This window comes from Oncorhynchus mykiss, chromosome 30 (assembly GCF_013265735.2).
Source record: "Oncorhynchus mykiss isolate Arlee chromosome 30, USDA_OmykA_1.1, whole genome shotgun sequence".
Lineage (NCBI taxonomy): Eukaryota > Metazoa > Chordata > Actinopteri > Salmoniformes > Salmonidae > Oncorhynchus > Oncorhynchus mykiss.
The window spans coordinates 767501-787492 of NC_050570.1; the positions used below are offsets into that span (position 1 = coordinate 767501).

The 19992-nt window shown below is 44.0% G+C and overlaps 2 protein-coding genes across 2 annotated transcripts in view; one reads left to right on the forward strand and one right to left on the reverse strand.

The window, feature by feature from the left end:
- The window catches only part of tbc1d2b (TBC1 domain family, member 2B), an 87544-nt gene extending 72563 nt beyond the window's left edge, over positions 1-14981 (forward strand). Inside the window, exons 10-16 of the mRNA XM_036968645.1 lie at positions 2037-2106; positions 3873-4037; positions 7185-7444; positions 9704-9821; positions 13229-13414; positions 13938-14059; positions 14647-14981. Coding sequence (XP_036824540.1) covers positions 2037-2106; positions 3873-4037; positions 7185-7444; positions 9704-9821; positions 13229-13414; positions 13938-14059; positions 14647-14842 — 1117 coding nt within the window. The 3' untranslated portion in view covers positions 14843-14981. The remainder of the gene's footprint in view (positions 1-2036; positions 2107-3872; positions 4038-7184; positions 7445-9703; positions 9822-13228; positions 13415-13937; positions 14060-14646) is intronic.
- A 114-nt stretch (positions 14982-15095) lies between these two features.
- Positions 15096-17121, reverse strand: LOC110521133. Its single transcript, XM_036968646.1, has 2 exons — positions 15201-17121; positions 15096-15155 (listed from the first exon to the last, which is right to left on the reverse strand). The coding sequence occupies exons 1-2, from the start codon at positions 16149-16151 to the stop codon at positions 15138-15140; spliced, it is 969 nt and encodes a 322-aa protein (XP_036824541.1). The 5' UTR covers positions 16152-17121; the 3' UTR covers positions 15096-15137.
- Positions 17122-19992: the final 2871 nt, after the last annotated feature.

Sequence of the window (19992 nt, forward strand, 5' to 3'; positions counted from 1 at the left end):
ACAAGATTACTTATTGTATTCTACCAACGGTGTTCCAAGATGGTAGCCTACCAACAATGTTACAAGATGGCTTACTGTAGCCTACCAACAATGTTACTAGATGGTAGCCTACCAGCAATGTTACAAGATGATTTACTGTAGTCAACCAACGATGTTACTAGATGGTAGCCTACCAACAATGTTACAAGATGACTTACTGTAGTCTACCAACAATGTTTCAAGATGACTTACTGTAGTCAACCAACAATGTTACAAGATGACTTACTGTAGTCTACCAACGATGTTACAAAATGACTTACTGTAGCCTACCAACAATGTTACAAGATGGTAGCCTACCAACAATGTTACTAGATGACTTGCTGTAGCCTACCAACGATGTTACTAGATGGCTTATTGTAGCCTACCAACAATGTTACTAGATGGCTTACTGTAGTCAACCAATGATGTTACAAGATGGTAGCCTACCAACGATGTTACAAGATGGTAGCCTACCAACGATGTTACAAAACGACTTACTGTAGTCAACCAACGATGTTACAAGATGGTAGCCTACCAACGATGTTACAAGATGGCTTACTGTAGCCTACCAACGATGTTCCAAGATGGTAGCCTACCAACGATGTTACAAGATTACTTACTGTAGCCTACCAACGATCTTACAAGATGGTAGCCTACCAACAATGTTACAAGATGACATACTGTAGCCTACCAACGATCTTACAAGATGGTAGCCTACCAACGATGTTCCAAGATGGTAGCCTACCAGCAATGTTACAAGATGACTTACTGTAGCCTGCCAACGATGTTACAAGATTACTTACTGTAGCCTACCAACAATCTTACAAGATGGTAGCCTACCAACGATGGTACAAGGTGACTTACTGCAGCCTACCAACAATGTTACAAGATGACTTACTGTAGCCTACCAACGATGTTACAAGATGGCTTACTGTAGTCTACCAACGATGTTACAAGATTACTTACTGTAGCCTACCAGCTATGTTACAAGATGACTTATTGTAGCCTACCAACGATGTTACAAGATGGTAGCCTACCAAAGATGTTACTAGATGGCTTACTGTAGCCTACCAACGATGTTACTAGATGGCTTATTGTAGCCTACCAACAATGTTACTAGATGGCTTACTGTAGTCAACCAATGATGTTACAAGATGGTAGCCTACCAACGATGTTACAAAACGACTTACTGTAGCCTTCCAATGATGTTATAAGATGTTACAAGATTATTTACTGTAGCCTACCAACGATGTTTCAAGATGACTTACTGTAGTCAACCAACGATGTTACAAGATGACTTACTGTAGCCTACCAACGATCTTACAAGGTGACTTACTGTAGGCTACCAACGATGTTACAAGATGACTTACTGTAGCCTTCCAATGATGTTATAAGATGTTACAAGATTATTTACTGTAGTCAACCAACGATGTTACAAGATGACTTACTGTAGCCTACCAACGATGTTACTAGATGACGTACTGTAGCCTGCCAACAATGTTACTAGAGGACTTACTGTAGGCTACCAACAATGTTACAAGATGACTTACTGTAGCCTGCCTACTTAGCCATACACTCTGTTTTGTCTAATGCATTTAAATAGCTTGACCAATTCACAGACACTGATTGGTGAACTAATTTAATGTTGAGCTAAATGTAAAAGAAAAGTACATTTCAGAGGTTGAAAAAATAACTGAAAGGAATGATATAAACTGGTACTTGTTTGGGTTCAAACCGGTTTAAACCACCCTTTGATAGGGATTGTTCTGCACCTCCATTACTTCAGCGTCATATGTTAAAGACTTGTTTATTAGTATATTGCTCTATTCAATAAATGCTACTGTGTTAATGTATAAGGATATTGAAAGTACCTTTCCACTGACCCTCCTCTATTCACTGCTGTTGTGCCCCTGAGCAAGGTACTTAACCTTTTATGATTGTTGTTCGGCTGACGACGCTGTCCTGCTCTCTTGTGTGAGGTTATTTCAATCAATTATTTCCCCTCTCCATCCAACCAGTGAGTACGATGTGTTTGGCTTCAAAACAGTTCCAGAGGAGGATGATGAAGAGGAGAAGCTGGTAGCCAAGGTGAGAGCTCTGGACCTGCACTCCCTTTCCCTGTCTCCCTGCCCTCCCTTTCCCTGTCTCCCTGCCCTCCCTTTCCCTGTCTCCCTGCCCTCCCTATCCCTGTCTCCCTGCCCTCCCTTTCCCTGTCTCCCTGCACTCCCTATCCCTGTCTCCCTGCACTCCCTTTCCCTGTCTCCCTGCCCTCCCTATCCCTGTCTCCCTGCCATCCCTATCCCTGTCTCTCTGCCCTCCCTATCCCTCTCCCTGCACTCCCTATCCCTGTCTCCCTGCACTCCCTTTCCCTGTCTCCCTGCCCTCCCTATCCCTGTCTCCCTGCCATCCCTATCCCTGTCTCTCTGCCCTCCCTATCCCTCTCCCTGCACTCCCTTTCCCTGTCTCCCTGCACTCCCTTTCCCTGTCTCCCTGCACTCCCTATCCCTGTCTCCCTGCCCTCCCTATCCCTGTCTCCCTGCCCTCCCTTTCCCTGTCTCCCTGCACTCCCTTTCCCTGTCTCCCTGCACTCCCTTTCCCTGCCATCCCTATCCCTGTCTCCCTGCACTCCCTTTCCCTGTCTCCCTGCACTCCCTATCCCTGGACCTGCACTCCCTATCCCTGGACCTGCACTCCCTATCCCTGTATCCATGCCCCTGCACTCCCTATCCCTGTATCCATGCCCCTCCACTCCCTATCCCTGACTCCCTGGACCTGCCCTCCCTATCCCTGACTCCCTGGACCTGCACTCCCTATCCCTGGACCTGCACTCCCTATCCATGGACCTGCACTCCCTATCCCTGTATCCATGCCACTGCACTCCCTATCCCTGACTCCCTGGACCTGCCCTCCCTATCCCTGACTCCCTGGACCTGCACTCCCTATCCCTGACTCCCTGGACCTGCACTCCTTATCCCTGACTCCCTGGACCTGCCCTCCCTATCCCTGACTCCCTGGACCTGCCCTCCCTATCCCTGACTCCCTGGACCTGCACTCCCTATCCCTGACTCCCTGGACCTGCCCTCCCTATCCCTGACTCCCTGGACCTGCACTCCTTATCCCTGACTCCCTGGACCTGCCCTCCCTATCCCTGACTCCCTGCCGCTCTCTCTCCGTCCCTCTCTGTCAATGTACCTCAACCTCCCCTTCCCTTTTCCTCCCTGTCCCTCTATCATCCTTCCCCTCTCCCTCCATGTGCCTCTCTCTGTCCCTCTCCCTACCTTTCCCTCTCACTCCATGTCCCTCTCCCTCCATGTGCCTCTCTCTGTCCCTCTCCCTACCTTTCCCTCTCACTCCATGTCCCTCTCCCTCCCTGACCCTCTCTCTTTCCCTCTCCCTTACCTTTCCCTCTCCCTCCATGTCCCTCTCCCTCCCTGACCCTCTCTCTGTCCCTCTCCCTGCCTTTCCCTCTCACTCCATGTCCCTCTCCCTCTCTGACCCTCTCCCTCTCCCTACCTTTCCCTTTCCCTCTCACTCCATGTCTCTCACCTTCCCTGATCCTCTCTCTGTCCCTCTCCCTGCCTTTCCCTCTCCCTACCTTTCCCTCTCCCTCTCACTCCATGTCTCTCTCCCTTCCTGTCCCTCTCTGCCCCCTCCCGCTCCTTTTACTCATCATCCTCCCCCTCTGCCCAGGTGAGGGCTCTGGACCTGCCCTCCCTCCCTCCCTCCCTCCCTCCCTCCCTCCCTCATTCCCTCCCTCCCTCTCCTTATTCCCTCCCTCCCGCTCCTTTTACTCATCTTCCTCCTCCTCCCTCTTCCTCTCCTTTTACTCATCATCATCTTCCTCCTCTCCCCAGGTGAGGGCTCTGGACCTGTGCTCCCTCTCCCTAACAGACCCTGAGGTGTCAGTGGGGGTGAAGTGGGAGAACTATCTCTCCTCTACTATGAACAGAGACATGGTGCACTGCCCCGAACTCAAAGCCCTTATGAGGAGCGGGGTGCCACATGTCCACCGCTCCAAGGTACGATATGACATGATTACCTTATAACCACATGTCTTCCGCTCCAAGGTACGATATCATATACTTTATAGCCACATGTCCTCCGCTCCAAGGTACGATATCATATACTTTATAACCACATGTCCTCTGCTCCAAGGTACGATATCATATACTTTACAGCCACATGTCCTCCGCTCCAAGGTACGATAGCATATACTTTATAACCACATGTCCTCTGCTCCAAGGTACGATATCATATACTTTATAACCACATGTCCTCTGCTCCAAGGTACGATATCATATACTTTACAGCCACATGTCCTCCGCTCCAAGGTACGATATCATATACTTTATAACCACATGTCCTCTGCTCCAAGGTACGATATCATATACTTTACAGCCACATGTCTTCCGCTCCAAGGTACGATATCATATACTTTATAGCCACATGTCCTCCGCTCCAAGGTACGATATCATATACTTTATAACCACATGTCCTCTGCTCCAAGGTACGATATCATATACTTTATAACCACATGTCCTCTGCTCCAAGGTACGATATCATATACTTTATAACCACATGTCCTCTGCTCCAAGGTACGATATCATATACTTTACAGCCATATGTCCTCCGCTCCAAGGTACGATATCATATACTTTATAACCACATGTCCTCTGCTCCAAGGTACGATATCATATACTTTACAGCCACATGTCCTCCGCTCCAAGGTACGATATCATATACTTTACAGCCACATGTCCTCCGCTCCAAGGTACGATATCATATACTTTATAACCACATGTCCTCTGCTCCAAGGTACGATATCATATACTTTACAGCCACATGTCCTCCGCTCCAAGGTACGATATCATATACTTTACAGCCACATGTCCTCTGCTCCAAGGTACGATATCATATACTTTACAGCCACATGTCCTCCGCTCCAAGGTACGATATCATATACTTTATAACCACATGTCCTCTGCTCCAAGGTACGATATCATATACTTTATAACCACATGTCCTCCGCTACAAGGTACGATATCATATACTTTATAACCACATGTCCTCCGCTCCAAGGTACGATATCATATACTTTACAGCCACATGTCCTCCGCTCCAAGGTACGATATCATATACTTTATAACCACATGTCCTCCGCTACAAGGTACGATATCATATACTTTATAACCACATGTCCTCTGCTCCAAGGTACGATATCATATACTTTATAACCACATGTCCTCCGCTACAAGGTACGATATCATATACTTTATAACCACATGTCCTCCGCTACAAGGTACGATACAACACAATATACATTATTGTGCACAATGGGAAAAATGTATTGGACACTTTTTCAGTACTGCTGTATACAAAATAATAGTGTTTTATTTCTCAGATCAAGGTGTGGGACTGTTTTCCAGAATGGATTCGTTGTTGGTTGCTTGGGCCGATTAATGGTTTAATTAGGGGTTAGGGGTTCAAGCAGCATAGCTGAGTGAAACCATATTTTATTTCTTAATGAAACTGGATACATGGCATTTATATGTACCAAGCTCTCACAAATTGTTTTTCTAGGCTAGAATTTCAAACAACATTGGCCGCTACTGACCAATAAACATTTTTCACACATGCTCCAGGATATGAGTTTAGCTGACCTGTAAAGTGTGGTTGAGTTTCACTGCATGGTGGCGGCTGTTGAACAGGAAAAAATATTAATGCAAGCTCATTGGCTCATAGCAGACACATTTTGCATTTAAAAACATAGATGCTACAGTACCATATTTGTTGCCGGTACAGCGGTCCTGGAGAAGGAGACGTATAAAGTCGTCAACATCATTGAGTATAATCCAAAATACCTTCAAAGCATCAGTTTGATTTTGTCTTCTGATATTTGGCAAGTGTGGTAAACAGTACAGAAGTAACTGGTCCTAGGGCAATGTGCCCAATTTTTCCTCATTTTCCTCAACCCTGGCAATGCTGCTTGCAGCTTAAATGCAAAGCTGGTGAGACCCTATTGTATTTGTTGTGTTGTATTTGTTGTGTTGTATTTGTTGTGTTGTATTTGTTGCCGTTGATTATTATTTTCCTTCTTCTGCCAATCGGTGAAAAAAATGCTAATTCCCGTGAGATGGTAAGGCCTAGGGGGTTGCAACCCTGTCATGCGACGCCATGGCAATTGGCCATATGGTGGCGCTATAACAAGCTATTCAAAATTAAACTTTGAAAGCTCGATCTCCTTAATATTCCTTTTGAGCTAGTCCTAAAATTCGCTATATTCTGTAGGTCACCTTCCTCACAATATAGATTTTTATGGACAACTCTTAAAACGCTTCTCCTTTGCCACCAAATGACCAATCTGCACAAAACTTGATACATGGAATCTATGGACCAAGCTCTCACCAATTATGTTTTTCCAAGATAGCATCACAAACAACATGGCTGTGTCGTGGACGTACAACACGGGACACTCTTAAGTCAATATTAAATGAATCAGTCTTTGTCAGCAAGCTGGAGAGGTCACAGTCAACCTTAGATACATAAAGTCCCGGTCTGACGTGCTCTCTAGGGAGTTCCTTACATATAGAGGCTTATGTACTGCTATCTAAACCTACATAAACATCATTCATTGGTTCCTACACGTGTCTCCCCATATTAACTTAGAGGACATATTCTGGGCTTTCTGACAGATGGTCCTGAGGAGGTCATGACGCCTCCCCTCATGTCTGAAACACTCCTTGGTTACTGCCTGTGCTTGGTAATGACACCAAAGACAAGATAATATTCTAATATTCAAGGCTGTCTCTTCAACATTTTCTTCACAGCTGCTACTCACCAATAAATATTCATGTGGGCGAGGTCTGGCACATAAATGCATATAAGTCCAACACGGATATTCATCATATTTCAGCACTGTCGAGACTCAACAAATCGAACACTCAGAGGCGCTATAACGGCCACATGTTTATCTCTCTTGATATGTTCATCTCAGGGATGAAATGTGGCAAACGTGCTCAGGGATATGAGTCCGGCTTACCTGTTAAATATGGTTTTGGACACTGTTTATTTTTTTAAACCAATAAATCCAGAGTTTTCCCAGCCCAAAATAAATTGAGGTGTGCAAGCATAAATTAATCAATGACTTCCTCCCACCGTCTTCCCAGGTGTGGCGCTGGTGCGTGTCCTACCACACCAGGAAGTTCCGTGACAGCCTGGCTCCAAACTACTACGAGACCTTACTGGGTGTGGCCAGAGACAAGCCTAATCCCGCCTCCAAACAGATAGAGCTTGACCTGCTGAGGACCTTACCTAACAACAAACACTACTCCTCCCCCGGCGCCGACGGAATACAGAAACTACGTAATGTCCTGCTAGCCTTCTCCTGGAGGAACCCTGACATAGGATACTGCCAGGGACTCAACAGGTACATGACTACTGCAGTACGACTACCATTCTATTACTACAGCTATAGGGCTATATGTCATACTACTAGTATATAGGGCTATAGGGTTATATGTCATACTGCTAGTATATAGGGCTATATGTTATACTACTAGTATATAGGGTTATATGTCATACTACTAGTATATAGGGCTATATGTCATACTACTAGTATATAGGGTTATATGTCATACTACTAGTATATAGGGCTATAGGGCTATATGTCATACTACTAGTATATAGGGCTATATGTTATACTACTAGTATATAGGGTTATATGTCATACTACTAGTATATAGGGCTATAGGGCTATATGTCATACTACTAGTATATAGGGTTATATGTCATACTACTAGTATATAGGGCTGTATGTCATACTACTAGTATATAGGGCTATATGTCATACTACTAGTATATAGGGCTATATGTCATACTACTAGTATATAGGGCTGTATGTCATACTACTAGTATATAGGGCTATAGGGCTATATGTCATACTACTAGTATATAGGGCTATAGGGCTATATGTCATACTACTAGTATATAGGGCTATAGGGCTATATGTCATACTACTAGTATATAGGGCTGTATGTCATACTACTAGTATATAGGGCTGTATGTCATACTACTAGTGTATAGGGCTGTATGTCATACTACTAGTATATAGGGCTGTATGTCATACTACTAGTATATAGGGCTATATGTCATACTACTAGTATATAGGGCTATATGTCATACTACTAGTATAAGGGCTGTATGTGGACATACAGCCCTATATGGACATCAGAACAGCGATTACTCACCACGAACTGGCAGAAGCTTTTTTTGTCTTTAATGAGTCCGATGAGCCCGACGTGAAGGACATTCTGCTTTCCCGGGAACAGGCCCAAATCCCCGTAATTTGCGTGAAGAGAAGACGGAGAAATAGAGGGTGGAGGTCGGGGTGACTTCTGAGGATTCGTAGGCTATCGAATAAACTACCTTCCGATCTACTAGCTAACATGAAATCATTGGAAAATAAAATCCACAACCTATAAGGAAGATTAAACTACCAACAAGACATTAAAAACTGTAAAATCTTGTGCTTCACGGAGTCGTGGCTGAACGATGATATTATCAACATACAGCTGGCAGGTTAAACGCTGTATAGAGGATAGGATAGAACAGCGGCGTCTGGTAAGACAAGGGGTGGTGGACTATGTATTTTTGTAAATAACAGTTGGTGCATGATATCTAAGGAAGTCTCAAGGTTTTGTTCGCCTGAGGTAGAGTATCTCATGATAAGCTGTAGACCACATCTGTATTTTTCGTAGCTGTCTACATACCACCACAGACCGATGCTGGCACTAAGACCGCACTCAATGAGCTGTGTTCTGCCATAAGGAAACATGTAAATGCTCATCCAGAGGTGTCGCCCCTAGTGGCCGGGGACTTTAATGCAGGGAAATTTAAATTCGCTTGACAAAATTTCTATCAGCATGTTAAAAATGCATCCAGAGGAAAAAGAACTCTGGACCACCTTTACTCCACACACAGAGTACAAAGCTCTTCCTCGCCCTCCATTTGGCAAATGGACCATAATTCTATCCTCCTGATTCCTGCTTACAAGCAAAAATTAAAGCAGGAAGCACCAGTGATTCGGTCAATAAAAAAGTGGTCAGATGAAGCAGATGCTAAACTACAGGACTGTTTTGCTATCACAGACTGGAACATGTTCCCGGATTCTTCCTATGGCATTAAGGAGTACACCACATCAGTCACTGGCTTTATCAATAAGTGCATCGAGGACGTCATTCCACACAGTGACTGTACGTACAGGCAACATTCTCACTGAGCTAAAGGCTTGAGCTGCCACTATTAAAGAAGCGGTACTCTAACCCGGACACTTGTAAGAAATCCTGCTATGCCCTCCGACGAACTATCAAAGCCCCTGTGGCAGGGCTTGCAAACTATTACAGACTACAAAGGGAAGCACAGGAGCGAGCTTCCCAGTGACACGGGCCTACCAGACGAGCTAAATTACTTCTATGCTCGCTTCGAGGCAAGCAACACTGAAGCATGCATGAGAGCATCAGCTGTTCCGGACGACTGTGTGATCACGCTCTCCGTACCACTCCAGATAACTAGAGGTGCTACTATATATGTTGTTTTCAACACCGCAGCTGACCCTGTGCTGTTCCCAACCTGTTGTTTTCCCTAATCTTCTGTCAGTGCTATGATCATCAGTGTTCTCATCTTCCAGGCTGGCAGCCATAGCTCTGCTGTACCTGGACCAGGAGGATGCTTTCTGGTGTCTAATCACTATCGTGGAGGTCTTCATGCCCCAGGACTACTACACCAAGACCCTGCTGGGATCACAGGTACACTACTATACCACTACTACACCACTACTATACCACTACTATACCACTACTACACCACTACTATACCACTACTACACCAAGACCCTGCTGGGATCACAGGTACACTACTATACCACTACTACACCACTACTACACCACTACTATACCACTACTATACCACTACTACACCACTACTATACCACTACTATACCACTACTACACCAAGACCCTGCTGGGATCACAGGTACACTACTATACCACTACTACACCACTACTACACCACTACTATACCACTACTATACCAATACCCTGCTGGGATCACAGGTACACTACTATACCACTACTATACCACTACTACACCACTACTATACCACTACTACACCAAGACCCTGCTGGGATCACAGGTACACTACTATACCACTACTATACCACTACTACACCACTACTATACCACTACTACACCAAGACCCTGCTGGGATCACAGGTACATTACTATACCACTACTATATCACTACTACACCACTACTATACCACTACTACACCACTACTACACCAACACCCCGAGTGTGTGTATGTGCGTATCCCACAACTGTTGAGAAGGAGTAAAAGATGTTAGTGACAATAGAGGATGATTCACAACAATTGTTTGCTAATATAATAATTACTTGCAATAATGTAATTTTGGTAATGGCGAGACTGGTGAGAGGTAAAATCCTTTTTATAAAATGCCTACATTACTACAAATATGAATAGCTAATTATGGAAAATAAGAAACAGGATTCTTAAAATATATATATATATTCTTTTGATGGCTGTATATAATACAAATCGAGGTGAGGGCGATGGAAATGCGTATTGCGGTTCATCTACTTCTGTTCTGTAAATGGCACTGTGTGCTCTTTTCGAAGGATGGATCCCGGTCTCTTCAGGGCTCTGAGATCCGGGGGGTCGGGGGTGGTCTGCCGGGCATTGGGATGACAACCCAACTCAGGATGAGGAGGGGTTTTAGCGGGTGGAATAGTGGGGACCAATTGGAGGTTTACTTAGTAGCAATGCAAATATAATGGTACAGCTATATAGATACTCAGTCATCATGTTGTTTTTTTAATGGTACATTTACAAACATATATTTTGATAAATAGAATTGAAAGTTGTCTCATTATGGTAAGTGGTGAAATAAGTATAGCCAGTTAAAATTGAAAAGGCGAACAGTATTTACCTGGCTAAAAGAGAAGGATTATAATATCTATTGTTTACAGGAAACCCATTCAACAATTTTAAATTAAGTTTTGTGGAAAAAGGACTGGGGGGTGAATATATTTCTCCCATGGGCAAAGAAATTCAAAAGGGGTGATGGTTTTAATTAACAGTAATTTTGATCCAAATGTCCAAACAGATCAAGGTAGATCAGATATGGCTTATTAACCTATACGGTCCGAATAATGATGATCCAAGCTTCTTTGAAAATATATATAAGAATCTATCAACTCATTTATCAACCCTACAAGCAACACTAGACTCTATTATTATGGTGGGAGATTTTAATACGGTTTTAAATACCTCTATGGACCAGAAAGGAAATCACACTACAAACTATCACCCTCAGGCACTTAAGGAAATCATGAATGTCATGGATATATTGGAATTAGTGGATATATGGAGGCTTAAATACCCTGACCTAGTGAGATATACACTACTATAATACTTATTTTCCACCACAATTTGAAAATAAATACATAAAAAATCCTACAATGTGATTTTCTGGATTTCTTTTTCTCATTTTGTCTGTCATAGTTGAAGTGTACCTATGATGAAAATTACAGGCCTCATCTTTTTAAGTGGGAGAACTTGCACAATTGGTGGCTGACTAAATACTTTTTTGCCCCACTGTATATATTTATTGGAATTGGAATGGATGCAGACAATTACATTGATGGAAGCAACATTCTTTCTGCAATATTAAATTGATCCTCCCCTTAAATAAAAAAAATTCTATATATTTTTTAAAGCCCTTAATTGTCTTCGTTATTCATTAGTATTTTATATTTTTTATTATACAAATTATTTCGATACATATTCAGAGGCAAACATCAACCCAACTTACCTTAACTGTTGTTCCTTGATGAAGGTTCCTTGATGGAGGTTCCTTGATGAACCCCACTTCCTAAGAAGTTATTTGAAGAACCTTCTGGGGCTGTTTTTTCATTGCCAAGAACCCTAAGGTTCTTCGAGGATCTCAGAAGAACACCGGTTGAACCCCTAATGTTTAGTGTAAGCACAATTTAACCACTACACTAGAGCATCCAGAGGGTATTTTATTAGGATCCACCTTAGCTGTTCCATAAGCAGCAGCTCTTCCACACAAACACAATACAGAATGACATAATACAGAATGACATAATACAGAATGACATAATACAGAACATCAATAGACAAGAACAGCTCAAAGACAGAACTACAAAAAAAATAAAAAATGTAAAGGCACAAGTAGCCTACATATCAATGCACACGCACACAAACTATCTAGGTCAAACAGGGGAGAGGTGTTGTGCCGCGAAGTGTTGCTTTATCTGTTTTTTGAAACCAGGTTTGCTGTTTATTTGAGCAATATGAGATGGAAGGAAGTTCCATGCAATAATGTCTCTATGTAATTCTGTACACTTTCTTGAATTTGTTCTGGACCTGGGGACTGTGAAAAGACCCCTGGTGGCATGTCTGATGGGGTACGTGTGTGTGTCAGAGCTGTGTGTAAGTTGACTATGCAAACAATTTGGGATTTTCAACACATGAATGTTTCTTGTAAAAAATAAGTGATGTCTCTCCTCAACTCTTAGCCAAGAGAGACTGGCATGCATAGTATTTATATCAGCCCTCTGATTACAATGAAGAGCAAAGGTCTTTCTTAGCAGGACTTGACCACATGATTGGGCAATAATCAAGATAAGATAAACTAGAGTCTGCAGGACTTGCTTCGTGGTGTCCAAAATGCAGACCATCTCTTTGTTACGGTCTTTACAACCACTGAATCTATATGTTTTTACCATGACAGTTTACAATCTAAGATAACAACAAGTAGGTCTAGAGGTCTATAACTAAGGGAATGATTTGTACCAAATACAATGCTCTTAGTTTTAGAGATGTTCAGGACCAGTTTATTACTGGCCACCCAAAACAGACTGCAACTCTTTGTTGTAAGGGTTTCAGTGACTTCATTAGCTGTGGTTGCTGATGGGTATATGGTTGAATCATCAGCAAACATGGACACACATGCTGTGTTTAATGCCAGTGGGTCTGTGCAGCTGGCTGAACGTTTGATGTCTGTATGTTCTCTGTCCTCTCTGAGGACCACCGAGTGTTCAAGGACCTGCTGAATTATTGTTGGGGTTAGGGACTGAGGTCACCCCTGTATGTTATTTCACCTCTAGGTGGACCAGCGTGTTTTTAAGGACCTGCTGAGTGAGAAGCTGCCCAGACTCCACGCCCACTTTGACCTCTACAAGGTTGACTCCTCCCTCATTACCTTCAACTGGTTCCTGGTCCTCTTCGTAGACTCAGTGAACTCTGACCTCCTCTTCAAGATCTGGGATGCCTTCCTGTACGAGGGACCCAAGGTAGGCTGGATAACATGGTAGAATGGTTAACAACGTAAGATGATAGGATGGTTAACCTCTCTGGGATAAGGGACGCTGGCCAACATCCAGTGAAAATGCAGAGCGTCAAATTCAAATAAATTACTATAAAAAATTTAACTTTCATGAAATCACACATGCAATACACCAAATTAAAGCTACACTTTTTGTGAATCCAGCCAATATGTCAGATTTCAAAAAGGCTTTACGGCAAAAGCAAACGATGCTAAAACACCCGTTCCAACTCGCGCAACGTGACTACAAAATATCTCATAAGTTACCTGTAAGCTTTGTCCAAACATTTCAAACTACTTTCCTAATACAACTTTAGCTTTTTTTTTAACGTAAATAATCAATCAAATTGAAGACGGGATGATCTGTTCTTCAATTCCGGAGGAAAACAAAGGGTAGCGAGCTTTCAGGTTTAGAATTAGCGTTAATCTGTCATAGGAAGCTGACTTGGGTGTCATTTTACAGTGACTTTCATGGCTCTGTCTCTCCACAGATCATCTTCCGCTTCGCCCTCGCTCTCTTCAAGTACAAGGAGGAAGAGTTTCTGAAGCTTCAGGACTCCATGGCCATCTTCAAGTACCTCCGCTATTTCACCATAACTATCCTGGACTGGAGGTACAGTACTCTCAACCTACCGAATTCTCTCTGCGTATTGAGTCATGTCTGTCTCTCTGCGTATTGAGTCATGTCTGTCTCTGCGTATTGAGTCATGTCTGTCTGTCTGCGTATTGAGTCATCTCTGTCTCTCTGCGTATTGAGTCATGTCTGTCTCTCTGCGTATTGAGTAATGTCTGTCTGTCTGCGTATTGAGTCATGTCTGTCTCTGCGTATTGAGTCATGTCTGTCTCTCTGCGTATTGAGTCATGTCGGTCTCTCTGCGTATTGAGTCATGTCTGTCTCTCTGCGTATTGAGTCATGTCTGTCTCTCTGCGTATTGAGTCATGTCTGTCTGCGTATTGAGTCATGTCTGTCTCTCTGCGTATTGAGTCATGTCTGTCTCTCTGCGTATTGAGTCATGTCTGTCTCTCTGCGTATTGAGTCATGTCTGTCTGACTCATTAGAATGACCCGTAATACTGTGTTTACTGTAGATGCTGATCAAGTCTAATGTTGACTTTCTTGACAAATATGAAAACTAATTTGAAGTCTGTTGTGTGTCATCTGTGTCTGTGTATCTGTGTGCGTCTCTCTCCCTCCCTGCAGGAAGTTGATGAGCATAGCGTTTGTGGACATGAATCCGTTCCCCCTGAGACAGATCCTTAACCGCAGGACCTTCCATCTGGAGAAGGTTAGACTAGAGCTGACAGAGCTTGAGGCCATCAGACAAACCTTCCTCAGAGAGAGAGACACACACGCCGACGCACGCGCGCTGTGTAGCGACGATGAGGAGGACAACTAGCCAATCAGGGCCCAGGCCAACTAGCACATCAGTAGAGAGACTGACCACGGCCCCCGACGCACGCACGCAAGCTTTGTAGCGACAACTAGCACACAGCCTGTCAGGGTGCAGTGCCTGCAGACTCCAGCCAATCAGGATCCAGGTCTGTGTGATTCTATCGTATCACCTGCAGACTCCAGCCAATCAGGGCCCTAGCCTGGCTATCCCGCCCACCTTCAGACCAAACAGACGCTGTCATGAGTAATGACCCACCATGATGACCAGTAATATATATCCACATACTCCCCACTCTCTGCTACGCTGGACCTGTCACCTCCATGTTCTCCACATGCTGAACCCTGTGGCTTGGACCTGTCACCTCCATGTTCTCCACATGCTGAACCCTGTGGCTTGGACCTGTCACCTCCATGTTCTCCACATGCTGAACCCTGTGGCTTGGACCTGTCACCTCCATGTTTTCCACATGCTGAACCCTGTGGCTTGGACCTGTCACCTCCATGTTCTCCACATGCTGAACCCTGTGGCTTGGACCTGTCACCTCCATGTTCTCCACATGCTGAACCCTGTGGCTTGGACCTGTCACCTCCATGTTCTTCACATGCTGAACCCTGTGGCTTGGACCTGTCACCTCCATGTTCTCCACATGCTGAACCCTGTGGCTTGGACCTGTCACCTCCATGTTCTTCACATGCTGAACCCTGTGGCTTGGACCTGTCACCTCCATGTTCTCCACATGCTGAACCCTGTGGCTTGGACCTGTCACCTCCATGTTTTCCACATGCTGAACCCTGTGGCTTGGACCTGTCACCTCCATGTTCTCCACATGCTGAACCCTGTGGCTTGGACCTGTCACCTCCATGTTCTTCACATGCTGAACCCTGTGGCTTGGACCTGTCACCTCCATGTTCTCTACATGCTGAACCCTGTGGCTTGGACCTGTCACCTCCATGTTCTCCACATGCTGAACCCTGTGGCTTGGACCTGTCACCTCCATGTTCTCCACATGCTGAACCCTGTGGCTTGGACCTGTCACCTCCATTTTTTCCACATGCTGAACCCTGTGGCTTGGACCTGTCACCTCCATGTTCTCCACATGCTGAACCCTGTGGCTTGGACCTGTCACCTCCATGTTCTCCACATGCTGAACCCTGTGGCTTGGACCTGTCACCTCCATGTTCTCCACATGCTGAACCCTGTGGCTTGGACCTGTCACCTCCATGTTCTCCACATGCTGAACCCTGTGGCTTGGACCTGTCAGCTCCATGTTCTCCACATGCTGAACCCTGTGGCTTGGACCTGTCAGCTCCATGTTCTCCACATGCTGAACCCTGTGGCCTGTTGTGGATCAAAGCACTCTTGGCCAAATGTTTTTTCAATTACTTCCAATCTTTTGTAAATGTGTTAATCTGTTTGTTGTGGCTGAGGGACATTGAGCTGAGAGATTGACATGACAACCACAGTGTTATTCTGTCCCACAGCCATACAGCTGTGATTGCAGAGCTGGATCATGCCAATCTGAATCAGTATTTTTCTAATAAATCATTGTGCTCTTTTGGAGAGGAGGGACTGATTTGTATTCGTAGATAACCTGACTGCTATAGCCCTCTCAAAGTATAGGTAGGTGTGTTTCTTGTTTCCAGTTTGGTTTTGTAGGAGACTATGCTGTTGCAGTATACTATACAGTAACCAGCAAGCCTTGTTGGTAGCCCCTGTCTGTCTACGAAGCACTTGAACCACTTTTACCAAAACGTCTATTGATTGGCGCTTTACATAGAAACCTTGGACCAATAATAGTCCATCATTCCAGACTCCAGTACATTTCCAGAAATGCTGTCCCTCCCCTTCCCGTTGAACGAAGGATGAGGAACAGAGGCAGAACCCGGATTCACCTCAACCCTGTCACAGGGCAGGAGTTATTGTACTCTGCACAGCTTCAAGTCCCTCTGCGGTAACATACTGTCATATCACCATCACGTGGTGTTAATAAGGGGACATTTTATGAGGGAATCTACTAGTCTGAGTATCACCTGTCTTTCTCTTCCTGTTTACATTTTCCCTTGACTTTTTCTTCACTTATTTTTGTGCTTTCCAGACCCATCAAATGTTGTTTCTTCGATATTTGTTCTGAAATGTTTCGGCACATCTACACTGACTAGACCGAACATTAGGAACCAGTTTCTAATATTGAGTTGCATCCCCACCCCCCTGTTGCCCTCAGAACAGCCTCACATGGTTGGGGCATGGACTCTACAAGGTGTCTAAAGTGTTCCACAGGGATGCTGGTCCATGTTGACTCCAATGCTTACCCACAGTTGTGTCAAGTTGGCTGGATGTCCTTTGGGTGGTGGACCATTCCGGATACACACAGGAAACTGTTGAGCGTGAAAAACCCATCAGTGTTGCAGTTCTTGAAACAAACTGGTGTGCTTGGCACCTACTACCATACCCCGTTCAAAGGCACTTAAATATTTTGTCTTCCCTATTGATCCTCTGAATGGCACACTTACACAATCCATGTCTCAATTATCTCAATGCTTAAAAATCCTTCTTTAACCTGTCTCCTCCCCTTCATCTACACTGATTGAAGTGGATTTAACAGGTGACATCAATTAGTGATCATAGCTTTCACCTGGATTGTCTGTCATGGAAAGATCAGGTGTTCCTAATGTTTTGTCCCCTCAGTGAATGTTTCCACTTAATTTAGTATTAGATTATTGAGTGGCCAACTATATCGAATGTGACTTTTTTTTTATACAAATGGAGAATTGTGGTGTCGCACAATGCAATATAAACAATGAAATGTTGTCTTACTGTACTGTGAGAGGTGTGTTTTCTCTGAGAGCTGGTCTCTCTAGGAACCGTCTGATGTCGAGTTGAGTGCTGTACCCATCCATCATGTTACCATGGTTTCACTTACCTATATAGGTTTATTGTTTGACAGGATTGCACCCAGCATTAAAAACACAGGTTATACTCACTTTAACTTCACACACTTCCTGTTAACCAATCAATTTAACTTCACACCATAGCCTTCCTGTTAACCAATCACTTTAACTCCATACCCTTCCTGTTGACCAATCACTTTACCTTCACACCATACCCTTCCTGTTGACCAATCACTTTTTTGTATTTGTTCCAATGTTAATTTCTTTGATCAAGTATTGTATCACCTTGTATCTCAGCTGGTTTCTTTCTGTATTCCATAAGCTATCCCACTCCCGTGTTATTGCTGTTGTAAAGGATGGAGGTGTGTCTAACCCTGTGCATGACCACTCCTCAATCCTAACACTCTTTTTAAAGCAACACACACAATCATCTAGTGCCATTTGCAACCTTCCACAAAACCGTCAGGACACTTTCTCTTATATCTATGAATATTGAATATCATTATTCAACTGATCGTGACCGAAATGGCCCACTATCAACACAAAATATTTTATATGAGTTGTATGATCATCATCACCTAATAAACATTGTTCTAGCTTACTGTGCACATTTGTCTTAATGCTGTTATGTACTTTCTACAGAGAAAGGATCCTTGACTTTTCCACATTTTGTCTCTGGCCTAAACACAATGTCAAAGTGGAATTGTGTTTTTTTACAAATGAATAAAAATGAAAAGCTGTAATGTTTTGAGTCAATAAGTATTCAACCCTTTTGTTACATCAAGCCTAAATCAGTTCAGGGGTACAAATGTGTCACATAATAAGTTGCATGTACTCACTCTGTGTGAAATACTAGTGTTTAACATGATTTTTTGAATGACTACCTCATATCTGTAAGGTACCTCAGTCGAGCAGTGAATTTCAAGCACTGATTCAACCACAAAGACCAGGGAGGTTTTCCAATGCCTCACAAAGAAGGGCACTTATTGGTAGATGGTTAAATATATTTTTTAAAGCAGACATTGAATATCCCTTTGAGCATGGTGAAGTTGTTAATTACACTTTGGATGGTGTATCAATACACCCAGTCACTACAAAGATACAGGCCTCATTCCTAACTCAGTTGCCAGAGAGGAAAGAAACTGCTCAGGGATTTCACCGTGAGACCAATGGTGACTTTAAAACGGTTACAGGAGAAAACTTAGGATGGATCAACATTGTAGTCACTCCACAATTGACAGAGTGAAAAGAAGAAAGCCTGTACAGAATAAACAAACATCCAGTTTACAAGGAACCAAAGAAAAACTGCACAAAATGTGGCAAAGCAATTCACTTTTTGTCCTGAACACAGTGTTATGTTTGCTACAAACCCAACACATCACTGAGTACTACTTCATATTTGCAAGCATAGTGGTGGCTGCAGCATCTTACAGGTATGCTTGTCATCGTTAAGGGTGGGAGTTTTTCAGGATAAAAATAAACAGAATGGCGCCAAGCACCGGCAAATCCTAGAGGAAAACCTGGTTCAGTCTGTTTCAGCATGACAACGCCCCATACACAAAGCGAGGTCCAGAGAAATGGTTTGTCAAGATCGGTGTGGACGAATTTCACTGGCCTGCACAGAGCACTGACCTCAACCCCATCGAACACATTTGGGATGAATTGGAATGCCTACTGTGAGCCAGGCCTAATCGCCTAACATCAGTGCCCCGACCTCACTAATGCTTCCATTCAGCCACAGCAACATGTCCCCACAGCAATGTTCCCAGAAGAGTGGAGGCTGTTATAGCAGCAAAGGGGGGCCCAGTCCATATTAATGACTTCCCAGAAGAGTTTAGGCTGTTATAGCAGCAAAGGGGGGACCAACTCCAAATGAAAAATGCCCATGATTTTGGAATGAGATGTTCGACGAGCAGGTGTCCACATCATTTTGGTAATGTAGTGTATCAGAGGTGTGGACTGTAGTAGCTTGATGCATTGCTACAGTACCACTTACCACAACAACGGCAGAATATAGTATGATCCACTGCAGTCATAAGCGGCAGGTTGCCTCGCCGTTAAGAGCGTTGGGCCAGTAACCGAGAGGTTGCTGGATGGAGTCCTTGAGGCGACTAGGTGAGAAAAGTGTCAATGTGCTCTTGGTCCTGTAAGTGGAGCTGGATAAGTAATTCCCATTCAAGTCCAGGTTCTAGTCGTTGTAACTCTGTCCATCTCCTCAGCCGTGGCACAGGAAGCACAGCGTTGTCAAATAAGGTTGTGTTGCAG